Here is a 26437-nt window from a genome sequence, read left to right as displayed (position 1 = left end):
AGCCTTTTCTTCATATGATTTAGGAAAGGGAAAGGCAGGATATCGCTTGTTTGGGATGACTCAAATGGAGAAATGAGCATCTCAGGCATCAGAAACTCCTCGTGTTCCTGACAGGCTCATTTTCAGCACAAACTCGCCCTCACACATCTTCCCCTCCCTCTAGGACATCCCTACCTGCTCACCCGCTCAGACACTAGCCTGGGGATTGTCCTGGCCTCCCCCTACCCCCCGCTCCTCCCAAACCCCCACATCCTCTCAGTCCGACCCAGCCCCAGCCAGTGTTGCCCCTCACCTCCGGTCTTGAACCGCAAGAACCACACCCAGATGTCCTCCCGGGCTCCTTCTCACTGGATTGAGGTCTTAAAAATGCGACCTGATCACGTCACTCCCCTGCTTACCGGGTGGGTCTCCACTAGGGTCAAATCTAACATCTTCCCCTGAGGGATGAGAACCTCTTTGAACTTGGAATCTCTAGATTAGTATTGCTGCTTTCACTGGCCTGGGCTCCCTCGGGGGTCCCCTCTGCACCTGGCTGACTTCAGCCTTGCTGTCACTTTGTCTGGAAAGGCTGTGTCCTGCCTCCAGGGGTACACTTCCCCATGGACGAGGGTACATCCTCTTTTGAGCAGTGTTCATACTTAGGACTCCTTTTTTTTGTTGTCTTTTAATTTTCTCTAATTAAAAAAAATTTTTTTTAATGTTTATTTTTGAGGGAGAGAAAGAGAGAGCTCGAGCGGCATGGGGGGTGGGGGTTGGGGGGAGACAGGCAGAGAGGGAGGGAGACACAGAATCCGAAGCAGAACAGGCTCTGAACTATCAGCACAGAGCCCAACATGGGACTCAGTCCCACCAACAGGGAGATCATGACCTGAGCCGAAGTCCACGCACACAACTGAACCACCTAGGCACGCCATGAATCCCTTTTTTTTTAATCTCTGCTTTTCATGGGGCTTAACTGAGTCCTTGGCATTTTGATTTAGCTGTTGAATGACTAGCCAATCTTCTTCCCTTCTTACACACATACACCTTGCAGAATAAATAAATTAAAATACATACAATTACTATTTCCCCAGCTGTCTAACCTCTTGTATTAAGACTTTTCCACATTTTATTCTGAAGATACTCTTCTGGGTTCATGGGATGTAATAGTGTACAGTTTTTCTTGAGGGCTATTAGGTTGGATGAAGAGCTGGGGGTGAAACAATCAGATGGTTTTTCCTGTTTTGATGTCCACACTTAAATTGTGTGTGTGCATCCCCTGCTTGGAACACATCTGGACAGATTTACAACGATATACCTTTTAAATGACTTAATTTTCCAAGGGAAAATTAAACAAAAATGTAATACATGTTGTTTACCACCAGAATTTAGCTATTTTAAATTATTCTGAACAGTTAATCTTGGACTTACACTAAATGTTTTAAACCTAGATGATTTGGCCCCTGAAGATTTAGTATTTTCTAGATGTATTTTCAAAGTTGTATTAGCCACAATATGTTTGAAAATATCCTGAGGACTCCAAGTAAAGTGAACATGAATCTGAATTGAAGAGAAACATCAAAAAGCTGAAAAAGCCAATTTTGACTTCTTAACATTAAAGTGTATTCATTCAAAGCCCAGTCAGGGCTTTATAAGAAAGTAAAGACAGATGTAGGCCCCCAAGGACTTTATTTAAAAAATGTGAAAAATGTGAAAAACATCTAGTCATGACTCTATATCAAACAACAACAACAAAATCATGATTTATTTGACACCAGAGATTCAACAAATTGATTCTTGACGTCTTTCCCGGGACGTGGTACCTTTGGATAGAGGGGAAGTATTCATCCTGTGTTTTCTTTTCCTGTGGAATGAGTTCTTTCCAATATTCTGACAGCTTTGGGTTTGGAAGCTCCCCAGATGTGCCTCCAACAAAGCCTGGTCATTTTAAGGAATTTTGGTAGCTTTCTGGAACAAAGTCCACAATGCTACCACATTTGTCCAAATTTAATCTCCTGACCAGAAGAGGGAATGGGTTATAGAACAGAGAAGTCAGGCTGAGGCACAGCTAGATTGGAATCTTGCCTTTACTAATAACCAGAAAAGTGATCTTTTTTTTTTTTTAAGTTTATTTATTTTGAGAGAGAGAGAGAGAGATAGAGAGAGAATCCCAAGATGGCTCTGTGCTGTCAGCACAGAGCCCAACTGGGACTTGATCTCACGAACTATGAGATCAAGATTCAGAAGTTCAACTGACTGAGCCACCCAGGCGCCCCGAACCAGCAAAGTGATCTTTGCTCAGTCATTTGCCTAGAACCCACTTTCCTCACCTGGATTATGGAGATTATATTATCTATTGTAAGCACAACCTGGCCCCTAGTAAATGTTCAATGAAGTGCAACTAATCATTACTAAGCAGTGTATATTTCTCAAGCACAATAATCAAGTGATCTTTTGGGAAAGTTAATTGCGACCAAGACTCAGATAAATCAGGGAACTATGCACAGCCAATGTGACTTTTAATACAGAAGATCCACAAAAGACTGCACACATCTTTCCTTTTTCACTTACTTAATCAATCTTTGTAATCTGGGGCCTGTGTCCATCTTCCCCCATGAAAATCTAAGCCCTTTGCTGGCAAATACCACGTTTGTTTGGTTCATCATCAGATTCCTAGCACCTTGAACAGTGCCTGGCACACAACAAAACTCAGGAAACAGTCGATGGTTTCCCCAGGGGATTAGTGATCATATCGGAAGCCAGTTCTTCATCATGCATTTGTTCATTCAACATTCAAAGATAAATACACTTAGTACCGACATGTGCACTGTATATATGGGGTGGAGGGTGATGACAAAATATGGATGAATTTTATATCGAGGGTCCCGTGCCACCTTGGACCCATCCCCACTATCTCAGCCTTTTGTTACTTCATCTCATGGAGCCATTTCGTCAGCTGACACCCCCTCCCCAGCAACTTCCCCTCTTTATCCATCTTGTCTCCTTCTGTGCTCATTAGACTCCAGAGTTTGTTCTTTCTACCAAACTTTTTAAAATTTTTCACATTTTATTTATTTTTGAGAGAGAGAGAGAGACAGAGCACAAGTGGGGGAGAGGCAGAGAGAGAGGGAGACACAGAATCTGAAGCAGGCTCCAGGCCCTGAGCTGTCAGCACAGAGCCCAGCGCGGGGCTCGAACTCACGAACTGTGAGATCATGACCCGAGCTGAGGTCAGACGCTCAACCAACGGAGCCCCCCAGGGACCCCTCCACCAAACTTTTGAATCGATCCTAAGTAAGTTATGTTGCCCTCTGTTTTTCCTTCATTCCTTCTTGGAAATTTCCAACCCCAAATGAACCTGTTCTCCCACTTCTTCTTGCCCACACTTGGGCACTGAGCACTGTTGGAGGAACCCATACAGCGGCCAGATGGGTGCAATTAGATTGTGGTCACGTCACTTGTATCTGGCAAAGCTGGAGAGATTTCTCAGAAAGCTCACTTTTACTCTCTTCCTAAACCTCTGATCTTTTCCATCTCTCTCACTTTGAGCTAATGAAATTCTCAATTTATTGAGAAATCGGAGCCTTTGAGTTGCCTTGACTTCATCTTAGTGCATCTCTTCCTTCTCTGTTCTTACAGTTAGAGGGGAGGAAGGATTCTCCCTCCCTCCTGAGACCAAACTGTGCCTGTAGCGGATCTCACCCTTGCATGCTTTCTCAGGTGCCTTGAGATATCAGTTATTGCCTCTCTGTTGGGCATCTTCAAGCTCCCCTTCCCCGTGGGGTCCTCTCCATAAGCCTTCTCCATATTAAGAAATCCTGCCTTGGCCCCCAAGTGCCTTCCAGCCACCTTCCTCTCTCACCTTCACAGTCAAGCTCCTTGGAGGAGTCTCTCTCTCTTCACTCCTTGTCTCCTCTGTCCTCTCCTATTTACCCTCCACCTACTCCACCTGACTCCTGCACCACTACTCCACAGACGTTTAATCACCAACGTCAAGGTCACGAAATCTAGAGCTTTCTTGTCAATCCTTGTGTGACCTGCTCCACCGGTCCATTCAGCAGAAGGGAACACGCTTGGCTTCCACAGCACCATTTTCTGCCAGTTTTCTTCCTGCCTCAAGGGCCCCTCCTTGAAGTTTGTTTTACCAGCTCTGCTCACCTACTCCCCCAGACATTAAATGTTGGTTCTGTGTCTTCTTCTCTTCTCGTTACATGCTGCCAAATGCCTTCCTTCGATCGTATGGCACACCTAACTGTTTCTGCTGAGCACCAGATACGCCTCTCCAGCGGCCTGCTCAAGTGCCTGAGCCTTTCTCTAAACGTAGTCATCTAAAACTGAGCTCATAAGCTTTCTCCACACCTGGTCATCCTCCTGTATCCTTCAGTTCAGTGAATGGCACTAATTGTACCCACTTGCCCTTGATCAAAGGCCTGGAATCACCTTGGAAACTTCCCTTTCATTTCCACATCCAATCAACTACTATTGGATGCCCCAATGACACTGCTATTTAGTTATTTCTTGATAACTTTTAGTTATTTCTTCTTTCCACCATGGCAGCAATGACTCTAGTCTTTGCATGGACTACAGCATAATCCTGTAACCTAGCTTTTCTGTACCCAATCTTGAACCTGACCTCAGTCTTCCACACAGCAGTCAGACCTTTCAAAGAAGCACATCTGGTTCTGTCACATTCCTGCTTTAAGCCCTTCATTAGAGCAATTCTGTTGCTCTTAGAATTAAGTTGAAACTTCTGATATGGCCCACAAGGCCATGCATAAGGTGACCTCTGTCTTTCTCTCCTATTTCGTTTCACTTCAGTCTCTTGTTATTCACACTCCAGGTTCTTTGGACCCTTTCTGATGCCCAGATGTGCCAATCTTCTTTCTTCTTGCCTGGGTCTTTGCCCATTTGGGTCCTCCTGCCTGTCATGCACATATTCCAAGACCTCCGGTCCAATCTTCAGACCCAGGCCTGTCAGGTCCTCTCAGTCCCTGCCCTACACTAGGCCCAGTTATACACCCTCACTGAAGCCCTCAGCAGCAACAGAACAATCACCTCAGTCATTATGTTGTGTTCATGTCCCTCACTCAGCTAAAGGCTTGGCAGAGATGTGTCTGTTTATTCATCAGTGTTTTCCTAGGACCCAGCACAGCGCCCAGTACACACAGACCCTCCATCAGTGTCTGAGTGTGAGTATGGTGCTGGGCACTGAGCACAGAGTGGGTCAGAAGTCAGGCCCCTGGACTCATGAGAACCGCGACTCCAGGAACAAGGTCATGGAACTTGAGAGACGAAAGGACCTTAGTGACCTTAGTAGCCATTTATGCTTCAGTGCCTTCTTCTTAACAAATGAAGAAACTGAGCATCCTAGAAGGTAGATGGCTGGTCCGGAGTGACAGCAGGTGAGGGGCAGTGTGAGCCTTAGACCCTGGCCTCTTGGTCCCCAACACAGAGCTGTGGTTCTGCCCAGGTGCTCTGACGTGTGTCTGACGGGACACACTTACACCAAAGAGCACTCTCATCCTCCTGGAGGTAGTGGCTTCAGGGAAGAGAGATGTGATGTTGACTTTTTTTTTCTTTAGCTTTTTGAGTACTTGACTTACAAATCTGATTTCTAAAGTTAAGACTCATCACAGGAATAAAAGTTATACGCTTTTCCAGAGGGGGCACTGATTTCTTGCTAGGACTGCTTTGAATTGAAACTAATTGAAATTTCACATCGATTTCGGTTAGCTTTGTGAACATCAGAAAGGGAAAACATTACACTGGGCTGCTTTGAAAGAAGTCCCTCAATGGCCCCTCATCCTGCAAGTGGACGTTGACCACTGCCAGGGATGACCCGAGATGATGCTGTCTAGGGTTTCTTCCGGGTCTCCCCTTATGCCTGCTCCATTCGCGTTGGGGAACCCATGTGATTAGAAGGCCCACTAGATGGCAGGTTTCAGCCGTGTTACGCTTCTAATCCTTTCGCCAGTAAAACAAACCTTTCAAAGGAGGACTGGTTGGGTAAAATAATTACACCCTTGTGCTGATAGTTCTCTCCTCTTAGAATACTCGGTGGTGAGTTTCAAGTTCTATTTTCAGCAGTCTAGAATTCAGTTTCCCAAAACACACAGATAAAAAAGGGGTGGGCATTTGTTAGTTCCTGTGCCCCTCCGGGGTAAATTCACTGGTCGGGCTGAGTCTTCTCAGAGCACTGGGCACTTGAATGGCTTAGGTGGTCCTTCGGAGGCTAACAGTAATGTGCTGAAGATTCTGTATGTTTAGGTGCTGAAATGGATTCAGATTGTAGTTTCAGATTTAGTCCATCCCAGATCACATAGATCTCCACTCTTTTGAGATCAGAAACAGCAAGGATATTTTTCTGAGTATATTTGTTCTTATTTATTGAGTGTTCTATTTCATTTTTTGTTTTTAATGTCTATTTATTTTTGAGAGGGAGAGAGAGAGAGGGGGGGGGGACGGGGAGGGGCAGAGAGGGAGACAGTATCTGAAGTAGGCTGCAGGCTCTGAGCTGTCAGCATAGAGCCCGACGCAGAGCTTGAACTAACTAACCACGAGACCATGACCTGAGCTGAAGTCTGAGGGTTAACCTACCAGGTCACCCAGGTGCCCTGGAATGTTCTGTTTCGTGATTCCTTTGCCCATCACCCCTCCTGCTTTCCCACTGTTTGTCCATCTTTCCAGGGCAACCCTCCCTTAATTTTGTTTGTTCTTCTTTTCCCTCAATAATAATATATAATAATAAATAATATTATTTATTTTTATTATTTATTCTATAATATATATTTATATGTATGTAATATATAATATATTTATTATTATTATTATTATTATTATTATTGTTTTAGCATCTATGATGTTCATGGTCCTGTGCTAGGTAGATGCTGGAGATACAATGATGACCAGGATAGACACAACATCTGCACTGTAGAGCTTTTAATCCTAGGGAAAGACACTATTAAACAAGCAAATAAAAAAATTTTTTTTAACATTTATTCCTTTTTTGAGAGACAGAGACCAGTGTGAATGGGGGAGGGGCAGAGAGAGAGAGACACAGAATCCGAAGCAGGCTCCAGGCTCCCAGCTGTCAGCACAGAGCCCGATGCATGGCTCGAACTCACAGACCGTGAGATCATGACCTGAGCCAAAGTCGGACGCTTAACCAACTGAGCCACCCAGGTGCACCTAAGCAAGCAATTTTAATACATCACCGTGTGAGTGCCTTTTTAGCGGAAGCACAGGGTCAGAGAGGAGAAAACTCAAGGGAATACCTGAAGCCTGAGAGTTGACCAGGTGCAGAAGGGGATGGGAAAGAATGTAAGAAAATTCCGGGAGAGAACAGTAGGGGGAGCTGCCTAGAGCTGAGAGAGTATAGCGCCTGGGGCATTGAGGGTGTTGGGAAGACAGTGTGGCTCCAGGCCTGGGAGGAGAAAGAAGGTGACCGAGGAGAGATGATGCTGGAAGGTAAGCAGGAGTTGGCCCACAGAGGGCCTTGTCAGCTGTGCTGAGGCACTTAGAGTGAAATGGAAGGGCCTGGCGAGTTGTTGACCTAAAGCCTTCACTAATCGATACACAGAGAAAGTACAGAGGGTTCTGAGCACCACAGCGTGAGGGTTATTACTTCTCACTGCCTTTGGGAGAAAGACAAGGTCAGTTCCCAGTCACAGGTGTACCCGCTCTTCCTCCGTGCACCTCGCCCATTCTCTGCAAACTGAGGTCTACAGACATTCTTGGACCTAATGTTTCTTTGCAAATTAAAAAAAAAATGCTTTTATTCTATTGATAGTATAAAAAACGTTAATATAAGAATATTTTGGATCATCTGATCATCCTCTATTGGGCAATCAAATAATCCACTTCCGTCTTCTCTGGAAACATTTTATTCCTTCAGTCTCTTCATAATAGACTTTCAGAGTTTAGAGCAGGGGGAATCTTGGCACAGTGGTGAGCCAGGGAAGAAAATAAGAAACTTAAGACAGGGGGCCCAGATGATGGTTTAAATTATAAATCGATGTTGGGTAAGAACAGGCAGATGTTGTAGATTAAAGCTGGCTTGTTAACATCGTCACAGCCGTGAAAACAAGCTGGGCTGATCTGATCATAAAAAAACCCTGACCCTCCTAGAAAATCAGGGCCCAGGCATTGTCTTTCAGGACGTTTCTGTGTGTCTGGTCGGATGTTAGCATTTTCCAGTCAAGAACTTGAAGTTCGGAGGAGTGGGTGGGGCACAGGCGATCTCTTTGGTGGCTGGTTCCTATGAAAACAATAAATAGCTTCCAGAGAGAGGGGAGGGCATCTGTTCTCACGGGGCTCACTCCACCCACCGACAACACAAAGGGAGGGCGCCGAAGAAGCAGACAGCTGGCGCCCGGCCAACCTAATCCTTTACAGCCTCACGAAGGAGTGTGGTCTGGAGGACATTTTAAAAGGAGAGAAGGATGTTAAGAAGTGTTGATGAACAGAAGAATCCCGCTGTTGAGAGAGAATCGGCACAGATTTTGGTAAATATTGTGAATCATATTGTGGTGTTGTACTGAGCCAGATGTCTTTTTTTCCCCCTTCGGTTTATTTTCTGTCGGTCAAATAAACATAGTTGTGAAATTGACCGTCTTAACCATGTTCAAACACACAGTTCAGAGGCAGCAAGTGCTTTCATATGGCTGTGCACGTTTCTTTTTAATTCAAGCTCAATTTCCTTTGAAGCTCATTTTGCCTTATTTTTGGAGCAGAACAAATGATGAGTTTTCACGAAAATTCTGGCACCCTCCTTTGGCTTTTGGACTTACCTAGGAGTGCTGTTTGGGTCCCATGTGTGGTGGGAACAGCCGAACTCCAATACTTGCCTTCAAGTGGATTTCTACCCCCAAACACAGCTGAATGAAAAGTAAATAGCTTATCCACCCCTAAAGGTACAGCTCTCTCTTCCCAGACTCCGTGGTACCGGTGCCAGGCCTTCCAACATCCCCCCAGGGATGGATGGGGCGGGGGTGGGGCAGTGGCAGGATACAAGACTTCCCCGGGTGTACTAGATGTCCTGACAATGTTCACGTTGCAGAAAAACAGCTCTGTTCCTGTCAGGACATGGGTGGGGGAGGGCAATCATAGAAGCAGCCACAATGTGGGGCCGTTGGGATGCAATGAAGTCATGCAAGTAAAGCTTGAATCAGTAAAGATGAGCTATTTTTGTTCAGAAGACTGCACCCAAAGAGGTAAATCACAGGAAAACAGCCAGTTGTTTCAGGAGTGTTTTTTTTTTTTAAATTGTTGTGGGCATATAGCTCAGTCTTGTGCCAACTCTAGATGTCCGTGATGCGGTGGAGTGCTTACTGATAGCCAGACTCGGGGTCCTGAATACTTGAAGATCCAGGAACCTCCAGTCTACTAGGCAGGGAAATGGGTTGGCGTGCATTACACAGCCTTGTGTGAAAGGAAAAGTGAACTAGGCTTGGAGGCTAATTTATAAATAAAGCAGAAAAATGTTTCTTGTTCTTGTTTAAAAAGAATTATTAACCAAAACATTTCATTGCTTGAGCCTCCTGAAGGTTGGGTTCTGTGATCCCAGATGTATTGCACAGCATTAAAATATAGTAAGATGACAATAAAGCCAAATTAATGCAGCAAACCAAAGACACTAAAGGAATATCACAGCACTATACGTGATGATAATTTTGGAGGCTTGTAAAATGGGACATTATTTATAGGATAACATTGGGTGATTGCCTGTATTTTACAAACAAAACCCTGCTTTAAAAAATATGTACACCCACCATAAAAAAAGATGTGTATGTGTGTGAGATATGAGATTTAATGTGCAAAAATGAAAATGCTAACATAGCCTCATCGTCTTCTGACAAATATTTAAATACGCAAAATGTAAATAAGACCATTTTGAAAGGTATGTCGGAAGAGGAAGCAAGAAAAGAGGACTAAGGGATAAGCTATAAAATGGGAATTTTTTTTAGTGTTTATTTTATTTTTGAGAGAGAGAGAGAGCGTGAGTGAGGGAGGGACAGAGAGAGAGGGAGACACAGAATCCAAAGCAGGCTTCAGGCTCTAAGCTGTCAGCACAGAGCCTGATGTGGGGCACGAACCCACGAACTGTGAGATCATGACCTGAGCTGAACCAACAGAGCCACCCAGGTGCCCCTAAAGTGGGAATTTTTATGTTTGCTTGTGTATAACTGTATAGAATGGCACATTGTAAAAACCAGCTAAACAGATTTTAGAGCTTTGTCTCCAGGTTCTGGGCTCTGCTTCCCTTCACAGCAATCTCCCCTACCATGGCAGCCGGCTGCAGGTGGGCAGGGGTAAAGTCACTGCCCTAGGGAATCTACCCAGAACCTTGGCTGTCACCTCCCATCATCCTACATTCCCAAACATTCCTTCTGTCCTGGGGCCTTGGGATTCTATTCCCTCTCCTTGTTTGACTGTGCATACACCCTTTGTTCAGGTTGTCTTTTGGGCTTGACCTTGACTTTGCCCTGGATTCTGCCTTTCAGATCCTACTGAATAATGCCTTAATCCCAACCTCGCCCTACCTCTTAGTAGCCAGGTTCCGTCAATGCCTCACTTGCCTCAAAGGAGAGCTCATATGGCACAAGCTCACACTTGCTCCTTAGAACCTTGCTTTACTTTATGAACTTGACATGGTAGCTGGGACAAAGCAAGACGTGGGATCCTATGTACCAACCAAAACTGATATGAGAGAATATGCCCTCATACATTTGTTTACATAGGTGGCTCATGAAATGGTACAAGATATGCTATCAGCTGGTGGCCGTCCTGGGGGAAGGGGCAGGGGGCCACAACCATATGTATACAAGCAGGAGGGGTGACCAGGGCAACTGTGTCACAGCTTGAGACTAATATGTGTTCGGCTGAGCAGAGTGCATGTCAGACAGAATTACCGGTAGCCTATTTTATATAGAGAGACAGTTCACTATGTCAGGAAGGCATATGCGAAAACAAAACAGAAGCGGTCCAGACCACAGCAGTTTTTGAACTAGTGGAATAAATGACATACGTACCGTATATAATCACAGAGCACCTATGGACACCTGGTGGTCCAGGGTGAGTGAGTGGGGGCTGATGGGAAGGGGAGAAGATAGCTATCAGCAAGGGCTAGAGAAGAAGATCAATTCATTGAGGGATTGATTATTTGATTGCAGGAGACTGGCCTTAAGCATAAGATGGAGGGACGGGGAAAGAAATGTGTAAAACCTCCCAAGGGATAAGCCTGTGCCATCAGCTTCGGGAACCACTGATTCGGCCGGGACCCTACATTTTATAAATGAATAGATTCGACCCACAGAGGTGAAGGGGTGTCTCAAGTCAGTGAAGCTTTTAGTAAAAGTAAATGCGGCTTGAGTCTAATTCCCAGAGCCCTTCTGGTCTCAAGAAGGCAGTCTGCTTCTTCAGGCTTGTTCAGATTTATCATCCAAGTGGCATTAGTGTCAGTGGGCACCTTGAAGTGTTAGCAAGGTGGGAGGTTGTGTGGATCTCTCTCTGCTGCGCGTTCCTTGCGGAGGGTGTGAACGGAGCCTGGCCCGTGGGTGCTGCATTCACTATTATAACTTGACCATAATACGCTCGCTGTGGCCGTAGGCCAGAGGATTAGTAACCACAGCTTGTTTTCCTCGCAAGGCTGGTGGAGGCTGGCTCCATTGTCTTCTGCCAGCTCCTCTTCCAGGGTCTGTTCTCCCCTGAAGATGTGGCCTTGAAGATTCAGCTGAGCAGAGCTGGGGGATCTTTTCTTCATGTTACTCAGAGAAGTGCTCATGGGCTTGCTCTCCCTAGTATAATTAGAATTGCCAGAAAGGCAGGAATGTGAATTGTTAACATGAATGCCCCCTGTCCCTCAGAATCCTATGGTTGCCAAGTCTGAGAGATGACCTGGTCTGAATCACATGACAATGATTTTTTATTTCTATGCGCTTCTCCACGGGGAGTGCACATCTGCTAAGTTTCTCTCTTACCATCACCCGTAAACTTCCTCTCAGTCACACATTTGGTCAGCCCTTGGTTATGTATTAGAAATAATAGACACAGGTTTCCTTTCTAGTGCACAGTGGGAAGCATGCCAAGGGATTCCGTTCCCAGCTCTGACTCTAACTGGCTGTGTGACCTTGGGTGAGTCACTTGATCTCTGTAAAATGAGGGATCCAAGCAGATGATTTCGTTTTCGTTTTTGTTTTGTTGTTGTCGTTGAAACACTTTTATTTTGATTAAATGAGAATTATTCAGGAAATAACACTGTAGTTAGGATTAGACAGATTGGTTTCATGTTCTGACATGTTCTCTAACTAGCTCTGTGACCTTGAACAAGGGATTTAAGCTTTCTTTCTTTTTTTAATTTACATCTAAGTTAGTTAGCATATAGTGCAACAATGATTTCAGGAGTAGATTCCTTAATGCCCCTTATCCATTTAGCCCCCCCACCCCACAACCCCTCTAGCAACCCTCTGTTTTTTCTCCATATTTAAGAGTCTCTTCTGTTTTGTCCCCCTCCCTGTTTTTATATTATTTTTGCTTCCCTTCCTTTATGTTCATCTGTTTTGTATCTTAAAGTCCTCATATGAGTGAAGTCATATGAAATTTGTCTTTCTCTGACTGACTAATGTCACTCGGATGATACCCTTTAGTTCCATCCACAGAGTTGCAAATGGCAAGAATTCATTCTTTTTGATTGCCAAATAATACTCCATTCTATATATATACCACATCTTCTTTCTCCATTCATCCATCGATGGACATTTGGGCTGTTTCCATACTTTGGCTATTGTTGATAGTGCTGCTATAAACATGGGGTGCATGTATCCCTTTGAAACAGCACAACTGTATCCCTTGGAGAAATACCTAATAGTGCAATTGCTGGGTCATAGGGTAGTTCTATTTTTAATTTTTTGAGGAACTTCCATACTGTTTTCCAGAGTGGCTGCACCAGCTTGCATTCCCACCAGCAATGCAAAAGAGATCCTTTCTCCGCATCCTCGCCAACATCTGCCGTTGTCTGAGTTGTCAATGTTAGCCATTCTGACAGGCATCAGGTGGTATCTCATTGTGGTTTTGATTTGTATTTCCTGGATGATGAGTAATGTTGAGCATTTTTTTCATGTGTCGGTTGGCCATCTGGATGTCTTCTTTGGAGAAGTGTCTATTCATGTCTTTTGCCCATTTCTTCACTGGATTATTGGTTTTTTGGGTGTTGAGTTTGGTAAGTTCTTTATAGATTTTGGATACTAAACCTTTATCTGATATGTTGTTTGCAAATATCTTCTCCCATTCTGTCTGTTGCCTTTTAGTTTTGCTGATTGTTTCCTTCGCTGTGCAGAAGCTTTTTATTTTGATGAGATCCCAATAGTTCATGTTCGCTTTTGTTTCCCTTGCCTCTGGAGACATGTTGAGTAAGAAGTTGCTGCGGTCAAGGTCAAAGAGATTTTTGCCTGCTTTCTCCTCGAGGATTTTGATGGCTTCCTGTCTTACATTGAGGTCTTTCATCCATTTTGAGTTTATTTTTGTGTATGGTGTAAGAAAGTGGTCCAGGTTCATTTTCCTGCATGTTACTGTCCAGTTTTCCCAGCACACTTGCTGAAGAGACTGTCTTTATTCCACTGGATATTCTTTCCTGCTTTGTCAAAGATGAGTTGGCCATACGTTTGTGGGTCCATTTCTGAATTCTCTATTCTGTTCCATTGATCTGAGTGTTCTTGTGCTAGTACCATAACTGTCTTGATGATTACAGCTTTGTAATACAGCTCGAAGTCCGGGATTGTGATGCCTCCTGCTTTGGTTTTCTTTTTCAAGATTGCTTTGGCTATTTGGGGTCTTTTCTGGTTCCATACAAATTTAGGATTGTTTGTTCTAGCTCTGTGAAGAATGCTGGTGTTATTTTGATAGGGATCGCATTGAATATGTAGATTGCTTTGGGTAATATTGGCATTTTAACAATATTTGTTCTTCCTGTCCAGGAGCTTGGAATATTTTTCCATTTTTTGGTGTCTTCTTCAATTTCTTTCATAAGCTTTCTATAGTTTTCAATGTATAGATTTTTCACCTCTTTGTTTAGATTTATTCCTAGGTATTTTATGGTTTTTGATGCAATTGTAAATGAGTCAATTCCTTGATTTCTCTTTCTTTTGCTTCATTGTTTGTGTATAGGAATGCAACGGATTTCTGTGCATTGATTTTATATCCCAAGCAGATGATTTCTAAAGTCCCTTCAAGTTCAAAAATAACTCTTAGAACTTGTACTTAATTCAAGTTAGATGGCATGGGGCCAGTGAGTATGAACCTTCAACTCCATTTTGCTCACTGAATTCTCTTCTCTTCTGTACAGTCACCTATGACTCTTGTCCACATAGCATTATGCCAAGCAGAAGGCTGTGGTATAGACAAGCATAAGACAAGGTTTCTGTTTGGGAAGGGATCATTTCACTAGCAAAATATAATAGGGAGTTCAAAGTTGCAAACTGCAAAGCATTACGTGATAAGGGCATTCAGTGTAGGGTGTGAGAAGCTTAGATCAGTGTGTACTGGGCCATACCAATAGCATCTAACATTTGTGAGCGATTATGCGTGCTAGCATCCTTCTGGTACCTTGTATGTACATTTACTAATTTAATTCTCATAACCCTAGAGACTGTTATTATCTCCATGTCTCAGATGAGGAAACTGAGTACAGCAAGATGAGATAACTTGTTCATGGTCACTGAACTGTTGTCGGGTAACTGGGGACATCGCGGGGGTTGAGGCTTGACCCAGCCAGACCCAGACAAGTGCCAAAGCTTCTTGGTCTTGTCACAAGAGTGAATTCAAGGACAGACATGTAGCATAGCAGTTGAATAACACAAATGGGAAAATTTATTAAAGTGAAAAGCATGCTCAAGTTATGAGAGCAGGCCAGCTCAAGAGAGAGAGCACTGCGCCCCCAGGGTTTGGGTTTCTATCTTTTATCAGCAGTTGTTAACTAGGGGGCAAAATATTTATTACTTGGGGCTGGGAAGCAGGATTTTTGCTTCTTCCTAATTTTCTTCCTAATTTGGTTGGGCGTTTTCTGTCATGGCATCTGCCATCTTGGGCCTTTCTGGTTCCATCTGGCTTCTTGTGGAGTGCTGTGAGGACAGGCCTCTGACCTTGTGGATAGATGACCATGATTTCCTCTTTGCTGACCTGCAGGTATCCTGTTGAAGCCTAACTGTCTAATCTAACAGAGCCAGTAGTAAGTGGTGGAGACAGGAGTTGAACAAAGGAATATGACTCCTGAATGCATGCTCTTAACCAACTATTAAAGAACAAAAACTTCAGGCAGCCTTTTATAGGCAGAAATGGGATGGGACAAGGAAGTTATTAGCAAAAGAAAAGAAAGTATTGTTTTAGACTAGGTCACTTTCCTTTAGGGGGAATGGCAGAAGGTCTTATCATACAGATGACCTCTCTAGTGCCTATCAGGAAATTCCAGATTCACTGGTTTAAAATTCCACTCCGGAGAAGAGGCTAAAACTGCAGTTAGGTTAGGTATTAAGTCTTGGTGGGACCTAACATAAGTGACTCCATTTTGAGCCTATTGTTTCTTTTTAACATTTACCCCCTTTTGATTGAACTCAGCCTGAGAGACGTGGTAAAGATTTAAGGCACCAGCACCACTCGCAGCGACCAATTTGTAGTTCTCAAAACTTTCCTTGATCCTGTTTTTTGCTGAATCACTGTGGTATTCACAGGTCATCACTTCAGGCTCACAGTTTTTTAGTCAGTCATTTTCTTCGTTCCTTTTTTGACATTCCAGTTTCAGGGAGACATTTGCTTGGTGGTTAGTGACTGCAAACATGCATTTAAAGCCTCCAAGAGACTACAGTGTGTCAGAGATTCTTATAATAAGTGTAAGAAGGATAATTTCCAAAAATGTTTGGAGTGCACTTTGGAGTCTTGGTCCCCAAGACCCAAACCAAAGAGAGACTCCTGTAAAAGGAGTCCCCCTTTCAAGGCTTGTAGCTTGCCCAGTGACCATACGTAACTGAGTTTCAGCTTCCCCAGAAATGTTAATCTAGGTACTGCAGGTGCTGTTGGCCACAGCACAGACACCTTATTGCTCATCTGAACGATAATTATGTTACCAAGAATAACTTTGGCCAGTGGTGCCTGGGTGGTTTAGTGGGTTAAGCATCTGACTTCGGCTCAGGTCATGATCTCATGGTTCGTGAGTTTGAGCCCCACATGGGGCTCTCTGCTGTCAGGGTAGAGCCCGCTTCAGATTCTCTGTCCCCCTCTCTCTCTACACTTGCCCCACTCACACTCTCTCTCTCAAAACTAAATATACATTAAAAAAAAAAGGATGACTTTGGCTAGAGAGTGTAAGGATCTTTGCTGGGTCGTTAGTGTCTTGGCAATGGAATCTGAAGTGTCTCCAAGACTTAAGGAAAGATTTCTAATCATATTCTCATTTGTACTTGTTCCTAGACCAGGGGTCAATTAGGTTTTTAGTGAATATGATAGAAGAGACAGATAGAAGACAATCTCCTATCCTGAAATAAAAGGGCATCCTATGTGTTCACAAAGATGGGCTAGTAAGATCTCCTAATCATTGGGGGCAAATCTGATTTGGATAATCATGGGAATGTGGAGGTACAAATGTACTAAGATTCACATGTTCAAATGTGTCTGATTTGGTACATATTGCTAAGGTGGTCAATTGTAGTTTACAGTGACATTGGGAATAGAGAAAGTGGTCATAGGGAGGATCAGGGGATCTCCTACACCCTGACAGATTTAGCCATCTGAAAGATTACCCTTTTAGGAGTGGCCTGGGAGATACAGATGAGGGCATTATCTTTCTAGGCCAATGCGAGAGTAAAGAAAAGAAAAAGGAGAAAGGTTTCTTGTTTAAAGTATGAAGTCTTGATTGGTGTCTTGGGTGGATGTAGTCTACTTCGATGTCAGTTACTTCCCTTCCTTGTCAGTTTGATTCATAATGTCTGTACAGGGCCAATAACAGCTGGAGCCTTCTTTAGCTGTAAGATGTGAATCCGAGGCTCAGTTGCCTTCTCATTTTTCAGCAGTTTTAGTGGTCAGGAGCACTTGATAATGTCACTTTCAACAAAGTTCAAAGACTGTCTTCCTCTGCTAACACTTCCAGAATACCCAGTCATCAGGCTCTAGACTGTGCCCAACAGGATCCTCTGAATTGGGATCCAGGAACATTTCTTTAAATGTGTTGATGATAAGCTTGAACATGACACATTAAAGACTTATAGTAGCTGGTCATACTAGTGTGAGAGAACAAGGGACCAGAAATTATAAACCACTAGATGTTGGTCTGCTCATGACTATCTTGTATGGAGTGAGCTTATATTTCCAGAGGATGTTCTTTGAATTGTCAGCAAGACCAAAGACAATACCATAAGTCAGGGGAGTCTAGTGTTTTGGAAAGTTTAGAAACTTCAAGTTTGAGAATCCCATTAGTTCTCTTGACCTTGCCTGATGATTGAAGATTATAGAGACAGTGATACTTCCAAGAGGATTATAGAGACAATGATAATTCCAAGAAGTTTACAAGGTTTTGCTTCAGGCTGGTATGATTTGCCCAATAAAGTGGGTGCCTCGATTACTGGAGGTTGTGGAAAGTATACCCTAAGTGGAAAACACATTTTCGAATAGTTTCTTTACTATTGTGAGGGGATCAGTTTTGCAGCAGTGGAAGGCTTCAATCCATCTGGAAAACACACCTACGATAACAACATATTGACAAGCCATACTAAGTGTCAATTGAATGAAGTCCAGTTGAAGCTATCAGAGGACACAAAGGGAGGAAGTCTGAAGCCTCTATAGGGAAAAATAGTTTTTCCAGGATCATGGACCTTTCAGGTCAGATAATGCTGGCAGAGTGTTGTCGTAATTTTATAGACATCTCCATACTAGTGTCGATTCATAATTTGAGTCATCTTCTATGTACTCTGGTGAGTGAAGAAATGGAGAAACTGAAAAATGGGGCTTGCCAGGGAGCCAGGAAGTACCAAGCAACCATCTTGGGTTTCCCATAGTCCCACCTGGTCATTTATTTAACAGTTATTGTTGATCCATTTTAATTTCTTTGGTTTAGGAGCAGACTGTTGGCAGGTGACAAGGATATGAGGAAGGCAAAACTCAGCAATGGAGGGTCATTGTTTGCAAAGGCAGAATGGACTTGATCTACATGTGCTATACAATCTTTAGAGATTCTGTTGGTGCTGTCTTTGCATGAAAATCAGCTAGGGAACTTCCCTGATACTAAGGTTCAGTCCTTTTAGCATAAGGCTCAATTTTGATGACAACGATTTCAGAAAGTAAGAAGATTATTTACTTATTGCTCATCTTTGGGGTCCTTGGGGAAATGTAAGAAAACCCCTTTGTTGCTATAACATCCCCACCTGATGAACAACCCCAAAGGCATATAGGCTCTCACTGTAAATATTAACAGTCTGTCCTTCCAATAATCAGCATGCTTGGGTAAGAACATGGAACCCTGCTTGTTGGGTGGTTTTAGCTTGTAGATTTATTTTTCCTTTTGGGTAGGTCATGTTGGGTTGTAATGCATAACCAGCTTGAAAATTCCCTTTTTCATTCCAATCTTGAAACAAACAAGATTAGACCAGAATTAGAGCTATATCTCATAAATAAGCAGTCACAAAATGGGACATTGTTACTTGTAGTCAGTCACGGGGCTTGCCTTCATCAAGAATAGGTAGTAACCTAGCAGGATTAAGGATGTGCAACACCTAGAGTAGGTGTGAAAGCAGAGGGATCTACTTACAGAGAAATATTGAATCAATTCAGAGTTAAGACTTTGGACAGCATGTGGAGTTTGCAAATAAACATCACTTCCTGGGGTGAAATCTTCTGAGTCCTCCACTAACTTTGCAGCTGTGCCTATATAGCCTTAAGACAACAGGGATAGGCATGCAACAACTTAATTGGGTTGTGTGCCAGCATAGGCGGTAGGCCTATGTTTATCACCATATTTTTGTGAGAGCACTCCCAGGGCCTGATTATCCCTTTCCTGCCCAAATAAAGTGAAAGCTTATGAATAGTGAGTCCCAAGGCAGGTGGTTCTTACAGTGCTTGTTTTAGCCTCATAAAAGCCTGTTCATGTTTGTCTTCTCAAGGAAGGGATTCAGCAGTGGAAATTTTAGTAAATTCATAGAGTGGAGAAGCTAATAGAGAAAAAATTAGGAACCCATAATCTGCAATAACCAGCCAGGCCCAGAAATCCATGAAGCTGTTGCTTGGCTGTGGGTCTAGGAAATGCCTGGATTAGCTTAATTCTTTTTGGAGACAGCTGAATTCCTTCGGCACTTTGATCATGACTGAGGTAATGAACAGTGTGTGGAGAAAATTGTAGTTTTTCCTTAGGGGTGTTGTATTCCTTTCAGCTAACTATTGCAGCAAGTAAATGCAATCTTTTAAGGATGCCTCTTTGGTAACTGAGCATAGCCAAAGGTCATCTCCATGTTGTAAAAGGGTCAATTTCCCAGGGAACCAAGTGGGCTTAAATTCTGGCTAAGTACTTGAGAAAATAAGAAGGGGCGTCATGGAATACTTGAGGCATGACTGTCCAGGCATATTGTCTATTGTTCCAAATAAAGGCAAACAGATACTAGCTTTTGGCATCTACAGGGATGCGGAAAAAGACGTTACAAAGGTCTGCAATAGTGAAACTTTTTTTTTTAGTGTTTATTTATTTTTGAAGGGGAGAGAGACAGAGCATGAGCGGGAGAAGAGCAGAGAGAGAGGGAGACCCAGAATCTGAAGCAGGCTCTAGGCTCCGAGCTGTCACCACAGAGCCCAATGCAGGGCTCAAACCCACAAACTGTGAGATCTTGACCTGAGCCGAAGTCGGACACTTAACCAACTGAGCCACCCAGGCGCCCTGAAAGTGAACCACTTTAACTCTGGTGGAATGTGGCAGCAGGCTGTTGGGGTTTGGAACAATTGGGAGAATACCCATTTTATTAATAGCTCTCAAATCCTGGACAAATTACCCTCCCCACCCATTAGGATTCTGGGCTGGCAAGATCTGCCTATTGCAGGGACTAGTACAGGGAATGATTAGCCCCTGGGTTAAGTTGTCTTCTGTGCGTGTGAGGTTTTGTATGGCCTTAGACTTTAATGGATATAGAGGTACGTTAGGGAGAGGTTTAGTTATATCCATCTGAATCTTTATAGATTCTGCACTTTTTATTCTTCCATTGTCCATATTAGAAATGGCCCACAGATTTTCGAGCACCTCAAATAAATTAGAGGACTTTTGTTGGATTTCTTCCTTTTTTATATCAAAGGTAGAATGTGGAAAACGAAAGTTCAGGTTGGTCAGGAAATTCTAAGGTGAGGTCTTCATTGGCTATAAACCATATTAGCTGTCTTAATTTAGAAAGAAGATCTCTACCTAACAGACTGGTTGGAATTGTATCACATAGTAAAAAGGGATATTTTTCAGTCACAGGTCCCAGAGTCATCTGTACCGGTTGAGATAAAAGCTCTCTCTGAACTTCATGAGATACCTCCACTATGGAAACCCCTTTTTGTTGTCCTTTGAGGGATCTCCTGTCCTATCAGTGTGGCGATTAAAGTAGAAAGCTTAGCTCCAGTATCAACTGACATTTGGCAGATTTTCCCACTGGTTTTAATTTTAGTTTCCCCATGGCTGTTTAAGGGAATTATTAGTAATAGTTTGCTAGCAATTCCTGAGTTCCATCAACTGTGGAAGGTTTTATATGGGAACCCTCCTTTAGAAGTAGGTGTGAGGGCATTCGAGAAGAATTTGCATACGACTATTAAGGACAGTCTCTTTTTCAGTGTTCCAGTGGATCATGGTGGGGGCATCAATCTTTGGCCCAGTGTTTTGATGGACTCCTAACTGGGTGCAATGTGAGAGACCCAGGTATTGTTGTGGGTCTCTGGCCTTGGAGTTCTTGTGGCGGTCAATCTAATGGCCTGGGGGATTTTTGCTTGTAATCTTGTTCTAGTGTCCTTTCAAAATGCTTAGCTTAGATGCAAGTTCAGTCAGACAGTGGCCTCCTGTCTTACTTGCTGCCATTTTGGAGCAGGCTGGGTGAATTTATTTATCATATGGAACACTGAATGGCATGGAAAAAGGACTTCTAAATGGGCTTTACAGTATGCCACAGGTTTATCTCCTTTTGTTTGCATGTCAATGTATTAGACCAATCTGTGCAGGCAATGAAGACTCTAAGAATGGCTTATAAATGTTCTGGTGCTGTTTTATGAGCTTTTGCTGGTCCCCGAGATGTTGAAGAATCATGTTCTCAGATATCATCCTCAGGGTTTTGCCACCTTGCTTCCTAACATGTAGCTTGGGTCTTAACAGGTCCTAGCTACACGTGTACAAGCTGATAAAGATCTGGCACCCTGGGACATAGACCCCAATAATGATTCTAACTTCTTCAAAAAATTTTTGGGATTCCTCCGTAGGCTTAGGAAATTCTGTAACTTAATTCAGTCTTTGACCCAGGAACAAAGGATACCTAAGGAGGTTTGTTTGCAACCTCAATTTGTTTTGTTTTAAAAGGTAACTGTCTCAGCGTCTCTTCAGAGTGAAAAGGCAGTTCAGACAAAGAAGGAGTAAAACATAAGTACTCCAGTGAAAAAGCTAAGGGAGAGTGAGTAGGAGTCACATGTGTCCTATCATCTTTTGTTTTAGGTACCTCTTGAGTCTTTAATTTTTCATTAGCCTTTGTAATGGGTCTTCTAATGAAGTTATTTTGAAAACTTTTGGAAGCACACCAATTAAAGTAGGCGCCCCATTCTGTTCGTTCAGCTTGGCATGCCGTGTTCTCGAGTGCACATCTAACTGGAATGTTCCCCATAAAGGCCATTGCAATTCTAGATTAGTTTTAGTAAAAATTTGCCATTTTGCTAGATAACTGCAGCTTCCAGGGCTATAGTTCTTGTTTTTGTTTGTTTGTTTGTTTTTTTAACGTTTATTTATTTGTTTTGGGTGGGGGTGGGGAGGGGCAGAGAGGATCCCAAGCAGGCTCTGAGCTGTCAGCGCAGAGCCCAGCGTGGGGCTCAGTCTCATGAACCATGGGATCATGACCTGAGCTGAAATCAAGAGTCTGTGGCTTGGCCAACCAAGCCACCCAGGCACCCCCAGGACTATAGTTCTTAAACATAAAATAGTAAGTATGCCAGAAGGTGGTATGCTCAGAACTCATTGTACATGAAGGATTCCATTTCTTTTAGCTAGGTCTTTGAGTTTCCAGAGACAAACTAACACCTAAGAGATTCCATCTTGGGAATCTGTGCTCTAACAACCTTTAAATGCTTGACTGACCTGTGCCCACCAATGTTGGCAGCTTTGTTGACTTCTGAGATTTCCATTTAGCAGCTAGCACTTATGTAATATATACCTAAAGAAGGCCTTCCACACGACCCAGTTCTGCCAAAATTCTGTCCAATTCTGGACCCAGTTCGCTTTTTTTTTTATTTTAAAATTGAAGATTAAAAAAATTTTTTGAGGTGGGGAGGGGAAGAGGGAGAGGGAGAGAGAAAAGCTTATGTTTTCTTAAGGGAGAAAGAAACCTTAAGGGAGAGAGAAAACCTTAACCTTAAGTTAAGTAGACTCGATGCCCAGCACAGAGCCTGATACAGGGCTCGATTTCATGAGTCTGGGATCATGACCTGAGCTGAAATCAAGAATCAGACATTTAACTAACTGAACCATCCAGATATCCTCCAGTTCGGTTTTTAAGTTGGACTCAGTCTGAGCCTAGACCCAGTCTAGTTTTTAGGTTGGGTCTAGTCCATCTGTAGTTGACTATGTGGAATCTGGGGATTGGGGGAAGGATTGAACCAGCAGAATCTAAAATGGGGGACTGTGGACTGATTACAAAGAAATGGAAGAAGTCCAGCCAGCCCCAGTAATTCTCAGTGTATAATCTAGAGATAGAACCAAGGGCTAGGGTTTCCAATCAAGGAGGGAACTGTGGAAAGCCAATTAGATCAGGAGCTGGATGCAAAGTGACTGGAACTCAAAACCAAGAGAAACTTACCCACAGCCCTCAGAAAGGGTGAGAAAGAGAACTCAAAGTGTTCGCGGCCACCATGCCTATGTTTCTTGTTGTCCCCAAAGCTGTTAGAAATCTCTGGCAGTTCTCCTGCCACCACCAAATCTGTTAAAGAACAGAAATTCAGCCAAGTAAATGTAAAGTTCTAAAGGTTCATGAATCAGGAAGCTTCTCGTGTAACAAATAGGAGAGGCTTCCAGGAGTTACACAAAATGGAAAGATTGTATAAGTAGAAATGAGGCAGGACGGGGAAGTTATTAGCAAAAGAAGAGACAGGATTGTTTAGGATGTGGTCATCTTTTCTCAGGTGGAATGGCTGGAGGTCTTATCATACAGATGACCTCATTGTGCTGATCAGGAAATTCCAGACTGATAGGTTTAAAATCCCACTCCTAGAAGAGGCTGAAATTGCTATTAGGTTAAGCATTAAGTCTTGGTGGGACTTAACATAAGTGACTCCGTTTTGGGCCTGTCTCTTATTAGCACAACGATTGTACAAATGTCACTGAACATAAATGATCTTTCTAATGAAGCAACTCTGAAGAACAACCAGATTTAGACCTGATGGAAAATAAGAGAGGCTTTCAGAGGGAAAGAGATTGTTGGAAAATTGGGATGGAAAAAAAAAAAACAGTGTGTTTGGGGTTGGTGAGGAATTTGGTTGTGTTGAGAGCTGGGTAAATGATGGGATAGAGGAGAAATTTTTCTAGAAGAGTCAATTTGTTGGTTGATAAAGTGTAAGGAATGGAAACAAGATGGAAAGTTGAGGCTGATACCAAGATTCAACCGGGGAGACAGATGGAGTTGTGGCTGCATTAAAAAAAAAAAAAAAAAAAAAAAAAAAAAAAAAAAAATATATATATATATATATATATATATATATAGAGAGAGAGAGAGAGAGAGAGAGAGAGAGAGAGAGAGAGAGAACAACCAAGAGTGGGAACCAGGTGAGAGGTGAGGCTGAATGATATCTGGGAGCCTGGAAAGCCAGGGTTAAGCTCCAGAGAGGTGCTATAGCCTGGACAGATTGATTACATGTACAAGAGGAGTAGGGCAGATTTGAGAACAAAGTCACACTGCCCTCAGTTATTTTTATCCTCTAATTCAGTGTTTGTCTTAATCAGAGCAAAGTAATATGCTGGATTTGGGGGGGCCTCCAAATGAATTTCTACCTCTCCTGTCTTTTGGAATCCACATGCTAAGAAGGCAAACATGATAAAGAAAAAACACAAACAAAAAACTTCACCTCCAGATTTTTAAGCTACGAACAAGCCATCCACAACCACACATTTGTAGAGTATCTGTTCTAAAGTTTTTTAAGTGATTTAACCTGACTTGCTTTTATTATAGTTTTCATTTCTTTATTACAGAATAATAAATACTTATACAATTTAGAAAGTTGGACACTATAGATAATTAAAAAGAAGAGATCACTAAAAATTCAAGATACACTGTTAACACCATAGCATAGAATCTTCCAGTTTTTAAAAAATTTTTTTTAATGTTTGTTTATTTTTGAGACAGAGAGAGACAAACCATGAGCAGGGGAGGGGCGGAGAGAGAGGGAGACACAGAATCGGAAGCAGGCTCCAGGCTCTGAGCTGTCAGCACAGAGCCCGATGCGGGGCTCGAACCCATGAACTGCAAGATCATGACCTGAGCCGAAGTCAGATGTTTAACCAACTAAGCCACCCAGGCGCCCCTAGAATCTTCCAGTTTTAGCTTTATTTTTGTTAAAGTAAAATTAACATACATTGTTACATTAGTTTCAGATGTACGATATAATTATTCGCTAATTCTGTGTATTACTTAGTGCTCATGATAAGTGTACTCTTGCCCCTTGACTATTTCACCTGCCTCCACACCTACCTCCCCTCTGGTAACCATCTGTTTGTTCTCTATAGTCAAGAGCCTGTTTCCTGGTTTGTTTCTCTCTCTTTTTCCCCTTTGTTTGTTTGTTTTCTTTCTTAAATTCCACATATGAGTGAAATCATATGGTATTTGTCTTTCTCTGACTTATTTCACTTAGCATTATACCCTCTAGGTCCAATCATGTTACAAATGGCAAGGTATAATTCTTTTTTTTTTAAATATTTATTTATTTTTGAGAGAGAGAAACAGAGTGTGAACAGGGGAGAGGCAGAGAGAGGGGGAGACCCACAACCCGAAGCAGGCTCCGGGCTCTGAGCTGTCACCACAGAGCCCGATGCAGGGCTCGGACCCATGAACTGTGAGATCATGACCTGACCCGAAGTTGGACGCTCAACTGAGTGAGCCACCCAGGTGCCCAAGATACCATTCTTTTTTAAAGCTGGGTAATACTCCATTGCATTTATATATACCACATCTTCTTTATTCATTTGTCTCTTGATAAAACACTTGGGTTGTTTCCATATCTTAGCTATTGTAAATAGGCTGCAATAAACACAGGGAAGCATGTATCTTTTTGAATTAGTTTTTGGTTTTCTTTGGGTAAATACCCAGAAGATGAGCCTCTTTTCATGTGTCGACTGGCTATCTGTATGTCTTCCTTGGAGAAATGTCTGTTTAGGTCATCTGCCCATTTTTTAGTCGGATTATTATTACTTTTTTGTTGTTGAGTTGTATAAGGTCTTTATATGTTTTGGATGTTAATTTCTTATCAGATACACCATTTGCAAATATCTTCTTTTATTCAGTTGGTTGTCATTGCCTTGTTTTGTTGATGGTTATTTTGGTGTAGTCCCAGTGGTTTATTTTTGCTTTTGTGTTCTGAGGAGCCATATCTAGAGAAATGTTTTTATAGCCGATGACATAGAAGAAATTACTGTCTATGTTTTCTTCCAGGAGTTTTATGGTTTCAGGCTTCACATTTAGGTCTTTCATCCATTTTGAGTTTAGTTTTGTGCATAGTGTAAGAAAGTGGTCCAGTTTCATCCTTTTGCATGATGCCGTCAGCCTTTCCAGTACACCACTTATTGAAGACACTGTTTGTTACCCAATGTACATTCTTTCCTCCTTTGTCACAGATTAATTGACCATATAGGTGTGGGTTTCTTTCTGGGCTCTCTATTCTGTTCCAAAGACCTATATGTCTTTTTTTGTGCCAGTTCCATACTGCGTGGGTTATTACAGCTACATAGTATATCTTGAAATCTGGATTGTGATACCTCCAGCTTTGTTCTTTCTCAAGATCACTTTGGTTATTTGGGGTCTTCTAGGGTTCTGTACAATTTTGCGAATGTTTGTTCTAGTTCTTAAAAAAAAATGCTGTCACTCTTCTCATAGGGATTGCGTTAAACTGTAGATTGCTTTGAGTGATATGGACATTTTGACAGTATTGCTTCTTTCAATTCATGAGGATGGAATATCTTTCCATTTGTTTGCATCATCTTCAGTTTCCTTCATCAGTGTTCTATAAT

The 26437-nt window shown here is 42.7% G+C and overlaps 1 protein-coding gene across 2 annotated transcripts in view; it reads left to right on the top strand.

The window, feature by feature from the left end:
• Positions 1 to 26437, top strand: part of PDGFRL (platelet derived growth factor receptor like) — a 70878-nt gene that overhangs the window by 20193 nt on the left and 24248 nt on the right. The window contains exons 1-2 of one of the 2 annotated variants that reach the window (XM_053900910.1): positions 8406 to 8483; positions 12044 to 12111. The exons of the other annotated variant lie outside the window; for it this stretch is intronic. Coding sequence (XP_053756885.1) covers positions 8421 to 8483; positions 12044 to 12111 — 131 coding nt within the window. The 5' untranslated portion in view covers positions 8406 to 8420. Of the gene's footprint in view, positions 1 to 8405; positions 8484 to 12043; positions 12112 to 26437 lie in introns of those variants that run through there. 2 annotated transcript variants of the gene reach the window in all.

Source organism: Panthera pardus, unplaced genomic scaffold (assembly GCF_024362965.1).
Source record: "Panthera pardus isolate Hobbes unplaced genomic scaffold, ASM2436296v1 HiC_scaffold_13, whole genome shotgun sequence".
In the NCBI taxonomy this organism is placed as follows: domain Eukaryota; kingdom Metazoa; phylum Chordata; class Mammalia; order Carnivora; family Felidae; genus Panthera; species Panthera pardus.
Note: the sequence above shows the minus strand (reverse complement) of the source record. Positions and strands in the feature narration are given on the sequence as shown.